This window comes from Cetorhinus maximus, chromosome 2 (assembly GCF_964194155.1).
Source record: "Cetorhinus maximus chromosome 2, sCetMax3.hap1.1, whole genome shotgun sequence".
In the NCBI taxonomy this organism is placed as follows: Eukaryota; Metazoa; Chordata; class Chondrichthyes; order Lamniformes; family Cetorhinidae; genus Cetorhinus; species Cetorhinus maximus.
In genome coordinates, this window is record NC_135880.1 from 89,712,075 (window position 1) to 89,734,237 (window position 22,163).

The 22,163-nt window shown below is 46.8% G+C and overlaps 2 protein-coding genes across 4 annotated transcripts in view; both read left to right on the forward strand.

Moving 5' to 3' along the window:
• Positions 1 to 22,163, forward strand: part of LOC144695841 (casein kinase I) — a 296,518-nt gene that overhangs the window by 196,522 nt on the left and 77,833 nt on the right. For both annotated transcript variants that reach the window (XM_078566880.1, XM_078566871.1), the window contains exons 7-8: positions 15,516 to 15,601; positions 15,705 to 15,789. In XM_078566880.1, the coding sequence (XP_078423006.1) occupies positions 15,516 to 15,601; positions 15,705 to 15,789 (171 nt within the window). The remainder of the gene's footprint in view (positions 1 to 15,515; positions 15,602 to 15,704; positions 15,790 to 22,163) is intronic.
• On the forward strand, positions 12,693 to 13,238 carry LOC144690406 (thymidylate kinase-like). 2 transcript variants are annotated; one of them, XM_078557884.1, is made up of 2 exons: positions 12,693 to 13,050; positions 13,102 to 13,238. In XM_078557884.1, exons 1-2 carry the CDS (start codon positions 12,693 to 12,695, stop codon positions 13,236 to 13,238), a joined length of 495 nt encoding a protein of 164 aa, XP_078414010.1. The 2 variants fall into 2 exon arrangements, with proteins under 2 accessions (XP_078414010.1, XP_078414019.1); XM_078557893.1 differs by having other exon boundaries at positions 12,693 to 12,882; positions 13,015 to 13,238.

Sequence of the window (22,163 nt, forward strand, 5' to 3'; positions counted from 1 at the left end):
CTATTTTTGTCCTTTGACCCTAACTGCACCAGTAGTTGCTCGAGCTTGATTGCTTTATAATTTCAAGCTAGCTGAGGATGATATTTTAGTTTTAATATGTGGAAGCCTAACATTTTAGTTTTAAAATCATAGAATGGTTACAGCACAAAAGGAAACCATTCAGCCCATCATGTTTGATGTTGGCTCTCTGAAGGAGCAATTCATGTCGTGCCATTCCCATGTCTTTTCCCCTTAGCCGTGCACATTTCTCCTTTTCAGATAATGATCCAATCCCCTTTTTAATAGCCTCTTGACCTTGTGGAATGAGGCAGATGTCAAGACCCATGGGATTATGGAGCCAACCAGAATGCACCCATTGGGGTAGTTTTAGCCTTCACTGGTAGGACAGTAATCTGGTGTAGTGGATTGCTTGCTATGTATAGATTTTCATTCCCTTAATTTTAATGAAAAGAATGAAAGGAGAGAGGAATGGAGAGGAGGGACTAGGGATGGTGGGAGTGGTATTACAGTAGCTGGGAGAAAGAAGGGAGGAAGTTAGAGTGATTGGGAAGAGTAGGAAAGGGAGAAAGAGCAAACGGGTCAGAAGACCATGGAGAAGAACAAAGGTGGGAGCAGTGGGTGGAGGAGAGGGAGAGGAAGGGAAACAAAAGTAATTGATATACAAAATCAGGAACTCAGTTTTTGGCAGATAATCATTGCCATTAATTCTCTGTACCTTTTGTAAGACCACTCGTACTGGAGCTCATCATCATTATCATCTATCTGATTTTTTTGCAGTAGCTAACGTAGCTAATTTTACTTGTTCCTATGCACTGTGTGTAAACTGTAACTGTTAACTGGGATCTCAATGCCTTCGCCTTCACCTTCCTCCCCACCTCCTGCTGACCTTGCGCTGCTCTGCTTCCTCACCTACTGCGCCTTGTGGCACTACCTGTTCCCCTTCTTCAAACTCATTTGCCTAATTTTCTCTAACTGCCTACACAGTTGCCAACAAACTGTGACTTCACCTTCACAATATCCGAGCATTCCATTCTTTTTGAAATCCCAGTGATTTTCCTTAATTATTTTCCCACTAGCCTTATGGCCCTGAATGTGACTTCCACTCCTCTTACATCATACTTTGCCTTTGTTCCACTATTGGTTACCACTTGTTCAGCTACTGTGTCCTTTTGAAGACTAATGATTCCTTCCCACCTTGTCACATACTTGCTACTTTCAAAAAACACTACAACATGCTTCCCTAAGATTTATGCCTTTGGCCCCCACTTTACCCCCTCCATTTTTTTTTCTTTTCCTTCCTGGTATCCACTGTTACGTTCTAATGTTAAACACATTTGTGACTTCTTGCTACATCTAAACAATGATATAAAAGTGCAAGTTGTTGTTGCCATTGCTGTCGTTGTTTCTACCTCGCTTGCATACAGGTTGATGCTTGGCACAAGACCTGTGTAACAGGAACTCGAGATGTGTGCACCCCTCTAAAGACGGGTAGTGGCACAGTTGTGGCATCCTTTTCTAAATCAGCATCTTTAATTTGGACACTAATTTTTTCATTCTCCTAATTGGAGCTGATCTTTTTTCAGTCAAAAAATACCAATTGATTGAAATAATAAGTTGCAAAAGAAATCAAAGTAAGTGTTTAAAAAATTAGAATTTCATCTGTTTTAGTGAATTCTAGTTAAAATTAGGGTTTAGGATTATTTTTACAGCCACATCATCTAATGGAGAAATTCTGACATTCCTCCGAATCCAAAAGCTAATGAAAGCCAAAGTGCCAGCTGATAACAATTTACAAATTACTTTTAAGTATGTAGGTCTTTTAAAGACTCTACTACCTGTAAGCCAGACCGAGGCTTCTTACCTTTTTGGATTTCACTGGGTTTGCTGAGGGTTTGGCATCAAGCTCACCTATGGACCAGTGTTTGGTGCAGTGCCCTTCCTTGCCCCCTTGCCCCTTTTTGCTCATGCTAATGGAGCTTCTCCCTTCAGATGGGTGCTTTGGTTGCTTAACCCAGGTGTTACTGGAACCTGGAAGAGACTGAAACCATTGGGAATCAGGTGAATTATTGGGCCTGACCTTGGACACCCTATTAGTGCCTGATTTTAATATTAAGTAGACTAAAACTGACCCTACTCTCTCAAAGGATCAATAGTCACCTATCAGATTAGTTGAATATTTGTTGAGGCCCTTTTAGCAGCATCACTGAGCTTCAGCAGCCTTTTTCAATGTGTGAAAGTTATGGTAGGAAGGTGGTCACATCAAAGAAATATTTTAATTTTTTTGTTGTTTTGTATACTTTTCCTGCATGACAATATTGGCCTTGCAGTGCATAACTTTCCCATCTGAGATGATAGGCTCAAGATTTTTCCAACCATCCACTTATGCTGCAATTTAGGATTACTGCCTTAAATGTTCACTTTCTCTTGGAGGATAAACTTATTTTCTGCTCAATCCCTGTCTAAGAAATGAGTATATAAATGAGTTTATCTTACGGTTTTGATTTGAACTTCCAATGCAACTGATAAATTTACTGATACTTTATTGAGGACCATACTCCCGAGTTGTGTTTTGAATACGAGTCGGCTCAAGTGATTCCCACACAAGTGAGCTGCGGATTTTAATCATTTCACCGTGGATAGTTGTCAGTGGGGCTCGAGCACTTCCCCACAAGAGGGCAGTGGTGGGGAAAGAAACTTGGGGCAACTGTTAAATTAAAAATGCAGGTTCTATTGTTTTAATAGTGCTGTTTGCTTTAATGTATGACTATATAGAAAGACTTGTTTTGTAACAATACCCCCATGGGAACAGCAGTGAATCACAGTCCTGACATCATTTACACAGCCTGTAAATGGAGGCCTAGCGATCTCTTGGTAGACTCCTCGCTCAATTGTGCCCAAGCTGTAAATGATTTCATCACCTTCTGTAAGTCGCCTTGTGACTGAAGAGTCTGACACGGGATCAGCACAGGACATCCACAAACCTGGCAGTTCATATTGTCGTTGTTGGTGCTGGGGGGATCTTCTGCAGCTGCGCCACACCTGGCCTTCTCGAGGGCATGTCTGATATTGCGAGTTTGGCATAGATGGTCCTCAGTCATGCTGAACCAAATTTCAGTGCTTGTCTCCAGGCGGGGCAGTCAGCTGCAGTGTTTTCCCAAGAGAGGGGTCTGCAATGCAGAAGTTTGTCAGGTTTTTTTTTAGACTGCCCTTTTATCATTTGCATCCTAGAGGTCTGTGTAGCACAGCAAAGGCCCCAGGGGAAATTGAGGCAAACCCACAAGTAACCTGAAGCCACGCGTTGAATGGTTAATTTTTATGTTGGATTATTTCTTGATGTTGTTGCTACTTTTTTATGGTTTGGTTTATTGCCCATGATATTTAAAACTGAATTATAAGCAGAATTGGCTACTTTCCAAATGAGGATAAAGATTAAATTCAGGATCAAAAATAATAAAATACAAATTATATCAACATCACTGATAATTTGGATGCATAATCTACAAAAGACTGGTGTTTGCTAAAAAGATAACAAATATTATAAGCATGCAGCAGATAATGCAATATCTGAAAGAGAAAAATTGCTTAATGTTCTGGGTGCAACCTTCATCCTGCCTGGCATGATTATTCCTATTTTACTTCTCTTCTCCTCCTCCTGTTGGTATTTTCCCTTTGTTTGACAAATGGAAAATATTGATGATATGTTTGACGAACCTTTGGCCTTATTAGAAGTTGGTACTGGTCAGATTCACTGGTAATATTCCATGATAATCTCACCAGTCCTTGTAGCACTATGGTAACATGGAGATAAAAACAAAAAACTGCGGATGCTGCAAATCCAGAACAAAAACAGAAATACCTGGAAAAACTCAGCAGATCTGGCAGCATCGGCGGAGAAGAACAAAGTTGATGTTTCGAGTCCTCATGACCCTTCAACAGAACTAAGTAAAAATAGGAAAGGGGTGAAATATAAGCTGGTTTAAGGTAGGGGGGTGGGGGGAGAAGTGGGGGTGGGGTGGTTGTAGGGACAAGCAAGCAGTGATAGGAGCAGATAACCAAAAAATGTCATAGACAAAAGAACAAAGAGGTGTTGAAGGTGGTGACGATCCCCCACCAGGATGGTCTGAGGGCTCTCAGCTTCTTCCTCGAACAGAGGCCCGAACAATCCCCATCCACCACTACTCTCCTCCGTCTGGCTGAACTTATTCTCACACTGAACAATTTCTCCTTTAACTCCTCTCACTTCCTCCAAATAAAAGGTGTGGCTATGGGTACCCGCATGGGCCCCAGTTATGCCTGTCTCTTTATGGGGTATGTGGAACATTCCTTGTTCCAGTCCTACTCCGGCTCCCTCCCACAACTCTTTCTCTGGTACATCGATGATTACTTCAGTGCTGCTTCATGCTCACGTCGGGACCTGCTTTTTGCTTCCAATCTCCACCCCTCCATCATTTTCACATGGTCCATCTCTGACACTTCCCATCCCTTCCCTTCCTTGACTTCTTTGTCTCAATTTCTGGTGATAGACTGTCCACCAATATCCATCACAAGCCTACCGACTCCCACAGCTACCTCGACTACAGCTCCTTACACCCCGCTTCCTGTAAGGACTCCACCCCATTCTCTCAGTTCCTTCGCCTCCGTCGCATCTGTTCTGATGATGCTACCTTCAAAAACAGTTCCTCTGACATGTCCTCCTTCTTCCTTAACCGAAGTTTTCCACCCACTGTAGTTGACAGGGCCCTCAACTGTGTCCAGCCCATCTCCCACGCATCCGCCCTCATGCCTTCTCCTCCCTCCCAGAAACATGATAGGGTCCCCCTTGTCCTCACTTATCACTCCACCAGCCTCCGCATTCAAAGGATCATCCTCCACCATTTCCGCCAACTCCAGCATGATAGCACCACCAAACACATCTTCCCTTCACCCCCCCGGCGGCATTCTATTAATCTACCTCGTCAATGAACTTTGACACTACTTCTCATTACTCTAACCTGCCTAAACATGAATCTTTTCATGCTCCAATCTGATCTGCATTTGACAGGGCTGCAAGCCTTTTAATTGACGGGAAAAGTTTTCATTGAAGGATTGGTTCATGCAACTGGAAATTTTGTGATTGCAATATAATGTACAAAAGTCACTAAATCGCATTGAAGAATGTGCTCCAAGAGCACATCAGCAATTCCATTCAGTGAGTACCTGAGTGATGCATTGTAAGAAGGTGCCATATTCACTCCCTGGTCTGTGACAAATTCACATCTCACCTGGAACAGCAGTGGGCTGATGACAACTGGCCTTCATGCTCTTAAGTTAGGGAGATGAGCATCAGCCAGGGCTCTGTTTATTATTACCCACTTCCTCCTTTAGCTTCATGTGTTCATGGGATGTTGGCGATGCTGGCTAGGCCAGCATTTATTGCCCATCCCTAATTGCCCTTGAGAAGGTGGTGGTGAGCTGCCTCTTGAACCGCCGCTGTCCATGTGGTGTATTTGGACAAGACTTGCATTTGATGCATCAGCAGTCAAATAGCAGGACTCACTCACATACATAACCAGTGACCATTCAGACCAGTTGCTGAGGATTGACCATCAGCTGTGGAACTGCACCCTAGCAAGGAGTCCATACTTTCAGGGAAAGTGGGAAAATTGTTATGGAAATCCCTGGTAGTTCCCCTGGTTTGGCTCTGATCTTTGCTACTTCAAATATAATGAAGGCAGGCTTGAATATATCTGGTGAACAACTTAGCCATCCCCAATCTTTCCGTCCTTGTAAACTACCGCCCCATCTTCAACTTACCTTTTCTGTCCAAAGTCTTTGAACATGTCACAACCCAAATCCATGACCGTCTTTCCTATGCATTCATGTTTGAACTCCTTCAATCATGTTTTCAGTATATGTCACAGCATGAATACCACCTGAAAATTAAGTCACAAATGACACTCTTTGACTGGGACCACAGTTTACTATCCTTTCTCAGCCTCTACGATTTTTGACCCATTCTCCAGCTCAGTGATACTGTCCACACTTAAATTTGCACTTGCCTCTCCAATTGTAGTTAGAGCATCTCCATCAATGGCTTGTCGCCCTGCATCCACACAATTAGCCCTGAAGTTCCCAAAGCATCTATCCTTGGTACCTTCCTCTTCCCTGTGTGCATGCTGCCCTTTGGTGACATTACCTCAAAAGATATGATCAGGTTCCACTTGTGTGCTGATGATGCACAGCTTTATCTCTCCACTATTTTTCTTTACCCCTCCTTTGCCTCCGTGTTGTCATGCTGCTTGTCTGAAATTCAGCTCTCGAAGAGCCACAACTATCTCCAGTTAAACTTGGGAAGACTGAAGCCATTGCCTTTGTCCCCTTGCCACTGATTTCTAGCTGCCTCGCTAGTTATTGTTTCAGGTTAAACCGAGTTGCTCGTATTCTGAGCATGCTATTTGACCTTCCAAGCTGTGTTGCTGGCTCCATATTCTCTTCAGCAAAACGCCCACAGCTACCTCCAAACATTGCCTGCATCCACCCCTCCTTCAACCCATCTACTGCTGAAATGCTCATTAGTGCATTGTCACGTTCAGACTCAACTATTCAATGTGCTCCTGGCCAGTCTCTTATTTGCCATCATTCAAAAATTTCACCTCGTGCAGAGCTCTATCAGCATTCTATCCCACATCAGTTCACATCTATCCATCAACCCTGAGCTCTCAACCCTACTTCAGCTCGTGGCGCCCCATAAGTCTCAAATTTAAGATTCTCATTTCATGGCCTCACCCAAATTTCTGTCTCCTTCCCAACCGTACTCTGCATTCCTCAATCTCTGGCTTGTGTATTCCCATACCTTTCATCTCACCGTTGACAGCTGTGAACTGAGCCGCCCAGACACTGAGCTTTAGAATTCCCATCTTGCAACTCTCCATTCCCCTCTCCTTGTTTAAGACTATCCTTAAAGCCTATCTCTCCTAGCCTAATAGCTCTTCTATTACTCATTGCTGTTTTTTTTATCTACTACACCTCTGTGAAAAGTCTTGAGACATTTGCCTGCCTTTAAGGGGCTTATATGTGGTCGATGTTTTAAAAAAAAATCTGACTTTCTGAAAATGATGTTAAAGATCCAATTGAACCATATTTAAATTTATATTTTGAAATAAACATTGGATGGAATTTTCTGTGCCTGTTTGGCGGTGAGAGCGCATAATATAGCGAGAAGGCCAAAAGTCAGTTTCATAGTGTTGTGAAACCAGTTTGCGATTGTCTGCTCAGCCCTTCAATCACAGGCCACGTTCCCTGCCATCCGACGTCAGGAACCTCTTTGTAATACATCTGCATTTCATTACAAGGCCAACCCACCGGAATCATCTTCCCCGCTGGATCGCCCTCCCACACTGATGTGTTTCACAAGAGCATATATAAGGCATGCACTTGACAGGCTGCACTTTGAGGGGATCTCTGAGGCGAGTGGACAGTAACGTCGTGCAGCGCTCAGCGGGGTCACCTGTTGGACTTCAATGTTGAGGCATCTTCAGTGATGTTGAGGGCAAAGGCTACCCTGCAGTTGAAGGGCATTGTGGATGATAGTGGGGGGCAAGGGCTGCCCTGTGGTTGAAGGTAATGCACAAGCACCGCCTTCAACCGCAGGGCAACCCTTGGGGGGATGGAAGGGGCCTCACATTAGGAAAAACTTGTATAAAGTGACCATTCCTCTGCAGCTGGGACAGTTCAGATGCAGCCACATTGACATGTGTGGAGTCGAGTCTCTAGCTGACCTGCCCACTCGAGCAACGTGGACACCTGAAAGTGCCACCAAGTGCTCCAGAGCTTTTCATTCCTTGGGCGCGGACTGCAAACTAATGAGCGTTTTAATGGCACTGTAGAACAGTTGGACAGCTGGGCACTTTGTACAATCTCCTTGCTAAAGCTGGCCATGGAGGCTCTGTCAGCCCCTTGCAATGTCAACATTCAGGTTTGGACCAGTCTCCCCCATGGTTCAAGCCTACAGGGCAGCCTGGCAGTGTGGGTTAGGAGAATGCCTGCGCCTGAGCTGAGTACACAGCATGCGGTCCAATGGGGAAAGGTGTTGCCAATTGGTCAGGTGGAGGTGGGTGGGGTCTTGGGCAGCCATGCATCGCACTAAACTCTGGCCATCCAAGTGCTGGCCAGCACCCGCCAGGATGCGTTAAGATGCTTTCACACTTAACCAAGGGAGGTTCTTATAACACCCAAGCTAACCACGTGCTTCTCTTTCATCCTACAGAAGGAGTACATCAGGATCATGGAGTTTCATGAACTAGCTGTATGTATAGAGAGCGAAGACGACGGAGAAGAGAGTGACTGAGGTGCCTGGCTGCGCGGAGGGAGGAGCAGCACCCTCGGAGAAAGGGTGGCTGGGGCCCCCGCACACACCACCAAAGAGCCACAGCGAGCCGTCGCTGGTCTGCGCCTAGCTAGAACCAGGGTCTATCGATGCCGCCTTTCATTACTGCAGATGACCGGAAATCAGTGTCACGGAAGATTGCACATGTTTAGGGAACTGGTCGTTTACATCTGCCAGCTACTGCAAGATTTGGCACCACGGGGACATGGAGGGCACCCACTGCCAGTGGCTGGGAAATTGACTGCGGCGCTCAATCTTTAGACTAGTGGCTCCTTTCAGGGCTCCACATGCGACCTCTGTGGGATATCACAATCCTCCACCCACAAATGTATCCATGAGGTTACGAATGCCATCTTCACAAGGGCACACAACTTTGTGCATTTCGCCTGGGACCAGGAGAGCCAGGAAGCAAGAGCAATTGGATTTGCCCAGATCTCGGGCTTCCCACAGGTGCAGGGTGCCATTGACTGCACTCACGTGGCGCTCAGATCTCCGTCGCAATAAGCGGTCAACTATATGTCAACCGCCAGGGCCTCCATTTGCTCAATGTGCAATGGTGTGCAATTATGCCAAACACAATCCTGCAGGTCTGTGCAGTTTCCAGGGATTGTCCAAGACTCCTACATTCTCAGTAGGTCACAGATCCCTGAAGTCTTCTGACCCTGTGGGCCCTCACAGAGGCTGCAGGGATGGCTCCCCTCTCACAATGGCTACCCACAGAGGTCATGTCTGATGACACTCGTGCGGCGGCCTCAAACTACAGCAGAGCAACGTTACAACGAGGCTCATGCTGCAACTCGCAACTTGGTGGAGCAAACCATGAGGTTCCAGTGTCTGGATCGGTCTAGTGGAGCCCTGCGATATAGTCCATGGAGGGCGTCACACTGTTGTCGTCTGTTGCACCCTTTACAGCCTGGTGCTGCAACGGCAAGAGGAGCTGACTGAGGAGGAGTTGCAGGAGCTGGAGGTCTCTGATGAGGAGGACACCAACGGGGATGAGGGTGAGGAGGTTCTCTAAGGCAATGATGACAGCGATGAGGCCCTCGTACTGGCCAGTGTAGGAGTAACGTCCTGGACCATGACGGCTGTGTTGACCTTGGTGCGTTGGCATGCTGGTGCTGGCACCTCAGCCTGAAGCAGACGGACTACTCCATCATGCCTTGCAATCTGAGTTATGCAGCAGGCATCCCTTCCTGATGTTCTGGAGTTTGCCTTTACAGCCTTAGCAACTGAGGCATGACCGAGTCCAGAAAGTGGTCAGCTGACTCGAACTTGGAAAACCTCTAGCCTCCAGCAGTCCTCCGAGTGCTGGGGACCTGGGAAGTCCCTGCCTCCGCCTGCTGTGGATCAGAAGTGCAATTTGTTCACCAGATTGTGATCCTGAGGCTACTCCAAAGATAGGTCTCACTGAGGTGTGTGTCTCTGTGCTGGTGGAGGGTGTGGGTGAGCGCTGTAACAGGACTTCAAGGAGGGTGCCTTCAGGTTATTCTTCAGAGGCTACTTCTTGGGGCTTGATTGTGGACCCTGGATTGTGGACTCCGTTGGCTGTTTCCCAAATGTGCAAGGAGAGATAATTAGCGCATAGCAGTGGTCTGTAAAAGAGGACACATTACTCGCAGCATGGTTGTCTGATGGATGTTGTACTGCTTGATCCTCGCTTGGTAGAGCAGCGCCGACCTCGCCGTCAACACAGAACGGTCCAGACCCTTGCCGGTCAGCTGGATGGCTGTTTTCAAAGTCCGTGAGGACCCTTATTTCAGGCATTCTTCCACCAGTCTGCAACCTCTCCCTCTTGTGTGCCAGCTTGTCCTACATGACTAGAGATGGAGAGATTGTAAGCAGGACGCCTGCCAGGCCAGATGCCAGGCATACTTATTATGTCTGGATGATGAGTGGTTCCATGGATGGGATGAGGACAATAAAGGTGTGTATAAAAGAGTGAATGATGATGTCCGTTGAACTGGCAGTGAGTGAGGCCCCTTTGGATGTGTGATGGGTTTGTGAGTGTGTGAATTATAAGTGATGAAAAGAGTGACTTACCCTGGCAGCACGGAGGAGATCATTCACCCTCTTGAGGCACTGGGTGGTTGTCCTCTTTTGCAGGGCGTTGGCACTGACCACATCTGCCACCACCTCCAAAGCCGGATTGCTTGATGTTGCTGACCATCCTTCAGCCAGAGCGGGAGTGGAGGACATCACGGCGGGCCTCCATTGCGTCCAAGAGACACATCATTGAACCTGGGGACTGCAGTCTTTTTGCCTTTTGGGGCCGTGTCTTCCGTACAGCAATCCTGGGCTGCAAGCACCGAGGTGCATGCGTGGCTGCACTTTAAATATGGTGCCCGGCGTGAAGCAGAGAGGTAATGGCGTGGCAGGCGAATGAGAGCCTTTCCGCCATTGAAACAATGTGTTTTCTGGGAATGCGTGATTAATGTGGCGGGGCTGGGATGATGTGGCTTGAGAAGCCGCCATCGTGGCTGGTGGGTAAAATGTCATTCTTCCTGCTCGCTACTGCACTTAATGCAAATCTGGAACGATTCCATGCATTGAATTTTTCACAGTATGTTATCAGATAAGTTCAGATAGTTAAGACCCAGCCTAAATGAGTTTAATAATCTCTTCATGCTAGTTATATTATAAAATACAATGGACTTTTAAAGCACATTTCCCACAAAGCTGACATGTCCAATTCTTTTCACATATACAGATAATCGGTTAATACTTTATATTGTTCAGGCTGAAAATGAGATAAATGCTATTTTAATTAAGTAGCTTAACTTGATTGACTCCTATTTCTTATTTACATGTTGCCTCTTGGGGATACCATCCAAAAGTACATCAAGCTCCACATGTACGCTGATGACTTCTAGCCCCACCTCATTATCTGCCTCTCTCAAACCTTCCACTACCTCTGATTTGCTACACTTTTTCTCTGATATCCGCTCCTGGATGAGCAGGGATTTTCTCCCAACTAAATTTTAAGAATAGGGAAGCCATTGCCTTTGGTCCCGACAACAAACTCAGTTCCATTACTCTCCGAAGTCACTGCTTGAGATGAACCAGACTGTTCGTAACCTTGGTGTCCTATTTTGCTCTGAGATCAGCTTTCAACCTCATTACCATTCTGCTCAATTCCACCTCCATAACGTCACTCGTCTCTGCCCCTATTGCTCCCTTGTGCTGAAACTCTCATCCAGTTGCTATCTAGATACTTGCATATTTCAATGCTCTGCTGACTGGCCTCCCATCTTGCACCCTCCGTAAACTTGAGCTCATCCAAAATTCTGCTGCCAGTATCATAATTTACACCAAGTCCTGTTCTTCCGCCACCCCTGCGCTTGCTAACTTATGTTGACTCTCAGCCCAACAATGCCTCGATTTTAAAATTCTGATCCTTGTTTCCAAATCGCTCCAGGGTTTTGCCCCTCCCTATCTCTGCACATTCCTCCAGCCCGCCAACCCTCCAAGATCTCTGCGTTCCAATTCTGGCCTCTTGGACATCCTATTGATGACCCTGTCTTTAGCCTCTTGGGCCCTAGGTCTGGAATTCTCTCCCTCAGCCTCCCTATTTCCCTCTTGTCATCTTCAGACACTCTTCAAAGCCTACCCACTTGACTAAGTGGTCCTAATTTCTCCTCATGTGACCCTATGTCAAATTTTGTTTGAAGTTCCTGTGAAGGACTTTGGGACATTTTGCTGTGTTAAATATGCTTAATGAATGCAAGTTGTGGTTGGTGTTGGTACCATATAACTTGATTTTTGTTTGTTCTAAAAATGACTGCATTAACAACAGTAAACCCTCTGAACTATCTGCTCTTTCTGGAACTCGTTCCAAAGTGGACAAGCAAATACCCTCCTGAAAACCCTGACTATCTTTGTGAAATGTGGATGGTTTGCATGTGTGTTTGTCTTTAGTTGTTTACATTAACTTCTCTGAATTATCACAAATTACAAATAAGGATAAAGTTGTATTGGGTTTCACTTTGAATTCTGTGTATCACTGCAGTGTTATGAAATTGATACAAGTATTGTTTCAGGTACTGCAATAACTATGTATAGACCCAATTTAGTTCCCACTAACACTTGTTTTGATCGTGTGAGTCTTACAAATGGCAAATGAGTGTAGTGATCTATGGGGCAGAATTTTTGCCCCAATATGGGGGCAGGAACAGAGGCGGGTGGATACAGAAAATTGTGCTGCTGGCTGTTGTGTTGGTTTGCCATCGCCATTCTGACAGTGGTGATTTTGCTCAGGAGGGGCAGAAGGTAGGACAAAGCAACCTGCCCAATTTGGGTCAAAGGCAGTTAAGCTGGTTGTGCGGTACTGATGGCGGCCAAGCGCGGAGCTCTGATCGTGCTGGAGGGGATGGATCGGCCCAGGAAGAGCACCCAGTGTCAGAAGCTGCAGGAGGCTCTGCGGCAGCGGGCCAAGGTACTGCGGCTCCTGGCCAGAGGGTCTGAAATTAGTCGCCTGATCAGCTCATACCTGGAGAAGAAGAATAACCTGGATGGTCACAGTGTGCATCTGTTCTTTGCTGCCAATAGATGGGAACGAGTGTCACTGATTAAAGAGAAGTTACAGCAAGGGGTCACTCTGATCCTGGATAGATATGCATTTTCTGGAGTTGCTTTCACAAGTGCAAAACCAGATTTCACACTGGAATGGTGCATACAACCAGACATTGGTATTCCAAAGCCTGATGTAACCCTCTTCCTTCATCTTAACCCTTCGATAGCCATGAAGCGAGGGGGCTTTGGCAATGAGTGGAATGAAAATCTCACCTTCCAGGAGCTCGTGCTTCAACAGTTTGAAGAGCTGATGAAAGACAGGAGCCTAGATTGGAAGACATTAGATGCTTCTCAAAGTATTTAAGATTTACACCAGGAGATAATATTTAAAGTGAAGAAAATCATAGAGAAAGCTGGTGAGGAGCCTATCGGAGAACTCTGGAAATAAGGTCCTTCTTTCCTGCATAGGGAATGAGAAATTTGGGGGACGTGGAGGTCAGAGGGGAATATTGGTCACTGCCTTCCAGTTTCCAAATTCACCTGCTGTGTTCCATCAGGTGCTATGGAAGGACTTGTTTCTGCTGCTTAGTGTTTAAAGGGGATGTTTGAATGATCTTTTTATGAAAGCCAACCTTGCCGTAATACTAGAAAAATAAAACTGAATATTTGTATCTTGGTCAAAAAAAAACTAGCTTTTTGTTGGTTCGTTAAGGGCCAGTTTGCGATTTTTGTGAAGAGACTGACTTTACAATGGGTCTGGAACAGTCAATGTAGAAGCAGATCGCAACACAATGGGGAGTTAGTCATGGCCGTATCATTCAATTAGGTGGGCCCATAAAAAGGGTGCACAATTGAGAGGGGCACTCGTACATTGGCACACAGGTGTCATTAGGTGAGCAGAGTCAGTGGAGCAAGTGATCTATGGGTGTTTAATCACTGGAGGAGGCTGTGACCCTTTGGATTTCAGCAGGGGGGGGATTGGTGTGGTGGGGTGAGAGCAGTAATCATTCAGTACAGCTGAACGCAAGCAAAGCAATAAAGGCAACAGCTGGACATTGAATTAAGGTACCCTTGAGACAGGGATGAGTAGTGATGAAAATCAACACCTTGGGTACAAATGCAGAGCCCCGGGTATGAGGAGAGGAGAGAAGAGGGGTGGAATGAGGGGCGGAAAGGCAACAAAGGCCATGCCTTTAGCACAGAGTGTACTGCTGAAGAAGGAGCTACTTGGACATGTCAGAATCAGTATCGGAGGAGATTGCGCCTATCTTGGCAGATGGTACCTGACATTTGTGCCCTCATTGAGGAAGACTTCATAGCTCGTAATACTGCCCCACATGCTCTGCCAGTGGCTGTTAAGGTCACTGTGGCCTTGTACATCGTCACTTCTAGTTTATGCCATGGATCAGCTTTGAACCTCGGTGGTCTCTTGCTTGTGGCAGCACACTATATTGCATTCCGGAGGTCACCGATGGCCTATTTGTGAGAGCTGGGCAATACATGTAATTACAGACAGCTGGGACATCATCGGCATTAAGGGCAGTGGGTTTTGCCTCCTTCACTGGATTCCCCCAACTGCATGTGGACAACGTGCTAGCAACCAATGAGATTCATCAACAGGAGGAGCTTCCACTCCCTCAAAGCTCAGCTAGTCTGCGACCATGTGCCTGCTTGCTTTCCTAGCAGCTGCCTTGATGCCTTCATCCTCCGGCAGTCCAGGGTGCTGCAGCTCTTCATGTCACCACCGAATCTCTCTGGATGGATTCTAAAGGATAAGGGGATATCTCTTGAAGAAATGGCTACTCACCCCTTTACACCAGGATGGAGACACAGGCGCTACCACTGAAGCCATCTGCTCATAAAGACTAGCATTGATGAGGCCATTGGGCTGCTGAAGATGCAGTTCTGGTGCCTCAACCGGTCGGGTGGAATTCTGCAGTACACTCCAAGGGTCTCGCACATTGTGCTGAGCTCTCCATTACATGGTCCTCCAAGATGTTTGGACCTTAAAGGGTGAGGCAATAGATGGATACTGTTCATAGGAGGACTAAAATGCAGAGCAGAGCAGAGCCCATGCTGTGCAGGAAGATGGCTGAGGCCAGTGCAGGACTCAAAGCTCTGATCTGAATAGCGGGAACGCTAGGGCATATCTGATCCAGGCATGTTTCACCTGGGCAGTGGAGCTAAGATATTCTTCTGTCAGTTAATGGTCAGGTTTCTCTCCAGAGGAGAGAGTTAGTTAGAAGATCCTAGTCTTGGTTAAGGAATGGCATCAACTATTAGCCTAAGAATAAAACCAACCTCAGCCCAAAGATTAATTTTAAAACAAGCACCATATACTGTTCTACTACCCCATTCAAATAGAAGTTACTTTGTATGTGGTTTTATTTTTATATGTGTGCAGTGTAATTGTTGTTAGCTGAACTTCATTTTGTTGAAAAACTGCCTATTCTTCTTAAGGTCTCTTAGTATGCAGCAAAATAAATACAAGGATTTTTCACATGCCTTGCATGAGAAAAGAAAATGAAATGATGGCAAAATAAAGTCCAACATTTATAATATAATGTCGCGACTACTTTTTAAGGTCCTGGAAATTTAAAAAGAAAAGATATTTAATAGTTTTTTTTTAACTCCTTGACAGAACAAAGCAGAAGAGATGACTTAGAAGCATTAGGTCACATGTTCATGTATTTCCTCCGTGGCAGTCTTCCTTGGCAGGGCCTTAAGGCAAGTTATTTTCCCCTCTAACTCTGGTTTTCAAATCCAAACTGCTAATTACCGATTTGCATTGCCTTGGTAACATCATTGCTGAGTTCACTTTCTTTTCCAGGCGGACACATTAAAAGAAAGATATCAGAAGATTGGGGACACCAAGCGAGCAACACCAGTCGAAGTGTTGTGTGAAAACTTTCCAGGTAATTTTCAGTCACTCGGCTGGAATTCTCAAGCTTCCAGACGGTTAGACCCATTTCTGTCACTTAACTTCATTGTTTATTTCTGCTGTGAAACATCAATGTTCCACTGGAACTTGCAAGGTTTGCAAGGCTCCCGATTGATAACTAGTAGTGTTGATGGGGTATCTTCACTAGCCTTTATAGGGAAAGGTGAGGGAAATCAGACTATGCTATTTTAATTTTAGTATTTGTGTGTAGCAAGTGTTAGAATGCATTCCGACCTGATTTTTCTTCATTGTTGAGGTTTCATGGTGAACATTTTCTGCTGACCTGATGTCATTACCCACAGATGCATGGATTTTATGCAGCTGATGGGATCCAAAGCTGAATGTGATGGATTTTTTGAAGGCTGTAAAGGACTGTCCAAATTGTCAGCCGTCTTTGCGTTTGTGGTATAGCAAGGCACGCAGCTCGAGCAAGGTTACAAAGAGATTGGCTGTGCTGTTGATAAGAAAATGAGTGAAGACAACACCTAGGGTACGATGCATAAACAGTGGGAGTCTGAAATTGTCCAAGTTTTAAAACCTTGGGCAAATGAGGGGAGAATTCTGTTTATATTTGGGTTTTGCATTATTCAGCTCATGAAATGATGACTTTAAGTCGTATTTCCCTCTATTCCTTCTTCCAATTCTGAAAGCAGTGACTTATATTGGGATATAGGTCCATAGATGTGAGGGGACCCCCGTCACAATTCTTCCCATATGAGCCCAGGTTTTGAGTGGAGCTACTAGACCTGATGGAAGTATGTCTACTTCTTCCATGGGCACTACAGAACTTGCTGGATTTATAAACTTCAATGACTATTTCTCCTTTGTCTATACACTGTAGAAAAACATTTTAAATGCATGCATATTTTGCACTTTTTCATTGATTCATGGGATGTGAGTGTAGCTGGCAAAGCCAGTATTTATTGCCCATCCTAGTTTCCCTTGAGAAGCTGGTGGTGAGTCACCTTCATGAACCGCTGGAGTCCATGTGGCGTAGGGGCACCCATAGTACTTTTAGGAAGGGCGATCCAGGTTTTTGACCCAGCGACTGTGTGAATATTTTTATACTTGTAGATTTGGTTCCAAGTCAGGATGTTGTGTGGCTTGGAGGGGAACTTTCAGGTGGTGGTGTTCCCATTCATTTGCTGCCCTTGTCCTTCTGGGTGATAGAAGTCGCAGGTTTGGAAGGTACTGTTGAAGGAGGCTTGGTGAATTGCTGCATTCCATCTTGTAGATGGTATACACTGCTGCTACTGTGTGTTCTTGGTAAAGGAGTGAATGTTTAAGCTGATGGATGGGGTACCAGTCAAGTTGGTTGCTTTGTTCTGGATGGTGTCAAGCTTCTTGAGTGTTGTTGGAGCTGCACTCATCCAGGCAAGTAGAGAATATTCCATCACGTTCCTGACTTGTGACTTGTAGCTGGTTGTCAGGCTTTGGGGAGGCAGGAGGTGAGTTGATCACTGCAGAATTCCCAGCCTCTGACCTGCTCTTGTAGCCACAGTATTTATATGACTGGTCCATGGTGACCCATGGATGCTGATGGTAGAAGATTCAGTGATGGCAATTCTGTTGAATGTTAAGGGGAGATGGTTAGATTCTCTCTTTTTGGAGATGTTCATTGCTTGGCACTTGTGTGGCAGGAAATGTCACTTGCCACTTATCAGCCCAAACCTAAATGTCCAGGTCTTGCTACATTTGTGCATGGACTGCTTCAGTATCTCAGGAATGGCGAATGGTGCTGAACATTGTGTAATCATCAACAAACATCCCCACTTCTGACCTTCTGATGGAGACAAGGTCATTGATGAAGCAGCTGAAGATGGTTGGGGCAGGACACTACCCTCAGGAATTCCAGTAGTATGTCCTAGAACAGAGATGGCCTCCAACAGCCACAGCAATCTTTCTTTATGCTAGGTCTGACTCCAACTGGAGTTTCCCCCTGATTCCCATTGACTTAGTTTTTACTTGGTTCCTTGATGCCATAGTCAGTCAAAATACTCTTGATATCAAGGGAAGTCACTCTCACCTCAGTTCTTTTGTCCATGTTTGGGCCAAGGCTGTGATGAAATCTGGAGCCAAGTGCCCCTGACGAAACCCAAACTGAGCATAGAAACATAGAAAATAAGAACAGGAGTAGGCCATTTGGACCTTCAACCCTGCTCCGCCATTAAATATGATCGCGGCTGATCCTCTATCTCAGCGCCGTACTCCTGCACTCTCCCCATACCCATTGATACCTTTAGAGTCTAGAAATCTATCTGTTTCCTTCTTAAATATATTCAGTGACTTGGCCTCCACAGCCTTCTGAGGTAGGGAATTCCACAGATTCACCACTCCCTGAGAGAAGAAGTTTCTCCTCATCTCAGTCCTAAATGGCCTACCCTGTACCCTGAGATTGTGACCCCTTGTTCTAGACATCCCAGTCAGAGGAAACCTCATCCCTGCATGCAGCCTGTGCAGCCCTGTCAGAATATTGTACACTTCAATGGCCTGAATTTCATGCTTGGCGTGTGCACCAAGTTGGCGGAAGCAGATGTGGAAACCGCTCCTGGCTGCAGTTGCGTTGAAAACGAGATTTCATGCTGGATGGCCAATTAAGGTCCACTCAGCGTGAAATGCGCCCCCTCAATGGTCAGGAAGGGCAGGTTGGGGGCAGGAGCCTATCGGGTGCCGGGTAAAATGGTGACCCAGCGGGTGCTTTAAAGCCAGCAGAGGCAGCTCCCTGAAGGCTGCCAGGGGAGAATCTTTGGAGTCTGCCCAGGAAACCGTTTCACTCAAACGATGGCCTCACCAGCACCTGGAAACGTCAGGCGGGACGGCAAGTCGGGTGGGCACTCTGCCTCCCCCTTTTCTTGGATGAGTGCCTCACAGTCTTTGTGGAGGACGCCAACGTCAGGTGGGACACTCTACTACCCAGAAGTGGCAGGAGGAGGCCACCGCACCTCACCAAAAAAGCCTGGGAGGAGGTGGCAGCCGAGGTCAGCGGCCATGACGTTGTGCGGCGCACATGGGTGCAGTGCCACAAAAGGTTTAACGATCTGCGCTTGGCAAGGGTGAGTACCAAGTTGGCATGGATCAGTGTGGAGAAGTGTTAAGAGCTGGCCGTCCACCCGGGAAGCTCAGGGGTGTTAGAGTCTGAGTGCCAACTGTCACTGACACCGGAGCTGGCCAAGGGGGTGAGCTGCTTGGACTGAGTGCCTTGCGGGTGGTGGGCCACAATTCTGATGTGCCCTGCAAGGTGTCCCGGGGAGAGGGGTGGTGTTGGCGAGGTTGCAGTGCAGTGGCTCTGCATGTAGAGAGTGGACAAATCAATGCTCCTTTGTCATTTCAGGAGAAGAGAAGTCATAACACCAATGGAAGAACTAAGACAGGTGGAGGACCCACCCCCCAACTTTCTCATTCTGACAAGGGACAAGTTGGATGCCTTGGAGCTGGAGTGCCGCCACCCACCTCGGTCAGCCGGTCATGGAGAGGCAGGGGTCTCTGATGAAGGTAAGAGTGCAGTGCACAGAGGTGAGAGTGCTGGATTGTGCAAACATTCTTGTGTAGTCTCATCATTAATGGGACCCTCAAAACTGGAGTCCCCGTTGATCATTGAAAGATGATGGCACCATGATGCAGATCTCCATTGTCTCACCAGGGTGCCTGGCATGCACAGTGACAGTGCGAAGACTTAAACTAATGACATGTTATTGTTCTCCCCTAGAATCACCAGTTCGCCCTCGAACGCTGAACCTTGAAGAGCCACTCTTGATGCCAGAGGACCACTGGGCTTTAGATGCACTTGCGTCACACCCCCTCGCTGAACCAGGCACCAGCACAGATACCAGCACCTCGGTGGGCATTAGATCATCGGCTAAAATGTTGGTGCATAGCAGTGCGAGCACTTCACACTCACTTGAGGATCAGACAGGGGCAGACAGTGCCCAGGGCGCCGGCAGTCGGAGGACTGCTGGAGACCAGGACGATGCTGATTCGAAGGCAGGTGATAAGCCTCTGTAGTCGTCCGTTAGGCGGCAGATGCTGAATGTCCAGCGGGATGTGCGGGAGGATCTGGCGGAGATCCAAGAGGGTATGCGTGCCATAGTGTCTGTTGTGGAGGAATCCATGCAGAGCATTAGCACTGTGTTGACACTCATCACTGAGCGCACTGCCTCCTCCATTGAGAGAGTGGCGACCCTCAAGGAGAGGCAGCTCCAGGAACCGAATCAGGGGTTCCTGGGGTTGCGCTTGGACCTGCAAACCCTCACACAGGCACTGACCTCAGGTGGTTAGTGTCAGTGTGGGAGATGGATGAGACACCCAGTAGCCCAGCTAGGTGCCCGTCCGTTAGTGGTGAGCAGGGAGGTCCAGAGCGACCTCACATTGGCACATGAGCTGCTTATCATCTCTGTGGGCTCCTCTCCGGGCGCTCCGGATGACGGCAGCAGCTCCTCCGCCCCTCTGCCAGTGACTGTGGTATCTGATGAGGCTGCGATGACTGGGGAGATGCCAGCCATGGCACTGGCCGCTCCCTCCCAGGCAGGGCCAGCACAGGCTCCACTGGCCAGAGGACGACCGCCAAGGCCAACAGGACAGCACAGTCGGCAGGCTGCCTCCAATGCCGGTGCCAGGGAGGGCAGTGGGGCAACAGACACAGCATCACAAACCTGTTTAAAGCACCATGAGCATAAGAGGGACTGTTCATGGGTGATCTTCTGTTTTGCCATGTTTTGTTAATATGTTTACTGGTGTGACCATTAACACCAGATATTGTTATGCTCATTTGATGAGAGTGCGAATATTATATAAATTTTGCTTTTGTCTTAATGGCCTGTGTATGCTTAACTTGTTTTGTAAGTGCAGGACATGCCAGTATCTCATGCTGGACGTGAGTGGCTCTAAACTTTATTGCACAGGCACTAAGTGGACTTTGGGTTCAAATGAAAGGGTCATTTCAGACATCCTGGATGGAGGCGGCACCACTGGCGTGAGGTGGAGGCAGGTCTTTGGCAGCCCAGCTGAAGGAGCGCTAGATCAAGGCCTCCCTGAAGGATCCAAAGGTCTGCCTCCACATCCTTGCCGTGCTCCTCTTCTGACACACCACTGGATTCATCCTCTCTGGCCTTTGCAGCTGCCTCAAGATCCTCTTCCTTCAGTGGGTCCCCCCTTGCCAGAGCCAGATTGTGGAGAGTGCAGCATGTAACCACTATCAATGAGACCCGCTCTGAGGGATATTATAGTGCTCCCCCTGAACATTCCAGGCATCGGAAGCGCACCTTCAGAAGACCTATGGTCCTCTCTGGCACCGTGCTTGTGAAGGTATGGCATCTATTATAACGCTGCTCTGCCTTTGTGTTCTTGGGTGGTGGAGAGGCATTATAAGAACCCTTTTCAATGGATAGACCTTGTCTGCCAGCAGTCATCCACCCCGTCGAATTGGAGCAGTGAACAGCCTTGGCACCTTGTGAGTGCCTGAGGATGTAAGCGTCATGAGAGCTGCCAGGATACCTTGCACAGACTTGCAGAATCTGGATCTTGTGGTCACAAATTATCTGAATGTTTATCAAGTGGAATCCCTTCCTGTTGATAAAGACACCTGGCTGACCCGCTGGCGTCTTCATGGTCGCATGTGCAGTCAATTGCACCCTGGATGCAGGGAACCCAGCAATCTGCAAACCCTCTGGCTCACTCAGCCTATCTGGCCTCGTCTGTATAAACATACGAAAAAGGAGCAGGAGTAGGCCGTTCAGCCCCTCAGGCCTGCTCCGCTATTTAATAAGATCATTGCTGATCTGATAGTAACCTGAAATCTGCATCCCACCTGCTGCTGATAACCTATCACTCCCTAGCCTACCAAGAATCTATCCACCTCTACCTTAAAAATATTCAAAGACTCTGCTTCCACCAACTTTTCAGGAAGAGAGTTCCAAAGACTCACTACCCTGAGTGAAAAAATTTCGCCTCATCTCTGTTTTAAATGGGCAACCCTTTATTTTTAAACAGTGACCCCTAATTCTAGATTCTTCCACAAGAGGAAACATCCTCCCCACATCCACCCTGTCTCGACTCCTCAGGATCTTATATGTTTAAATCAAGTCGTCTCTTACTCTTCTAAACCCCAGTGGATACAAGCTTAATCTGTCCAAACCTTTCCTCATAAAACAACCCACCCATTCCAGGTATTAATCTGGTAAACCTTCTCTGAACTGCTCCCAACGCATTCGCATCCATCCTTAAATAAGGTGACCAATACTGTACACAGTACTCCAAATGTTTTCTCACAGGAGCCCTGTACAACTAAAGTATAACCACCCTACTTTTGTATTCAATTCCCCTTGCAATAAATGATAACATTCTATTAGCTTT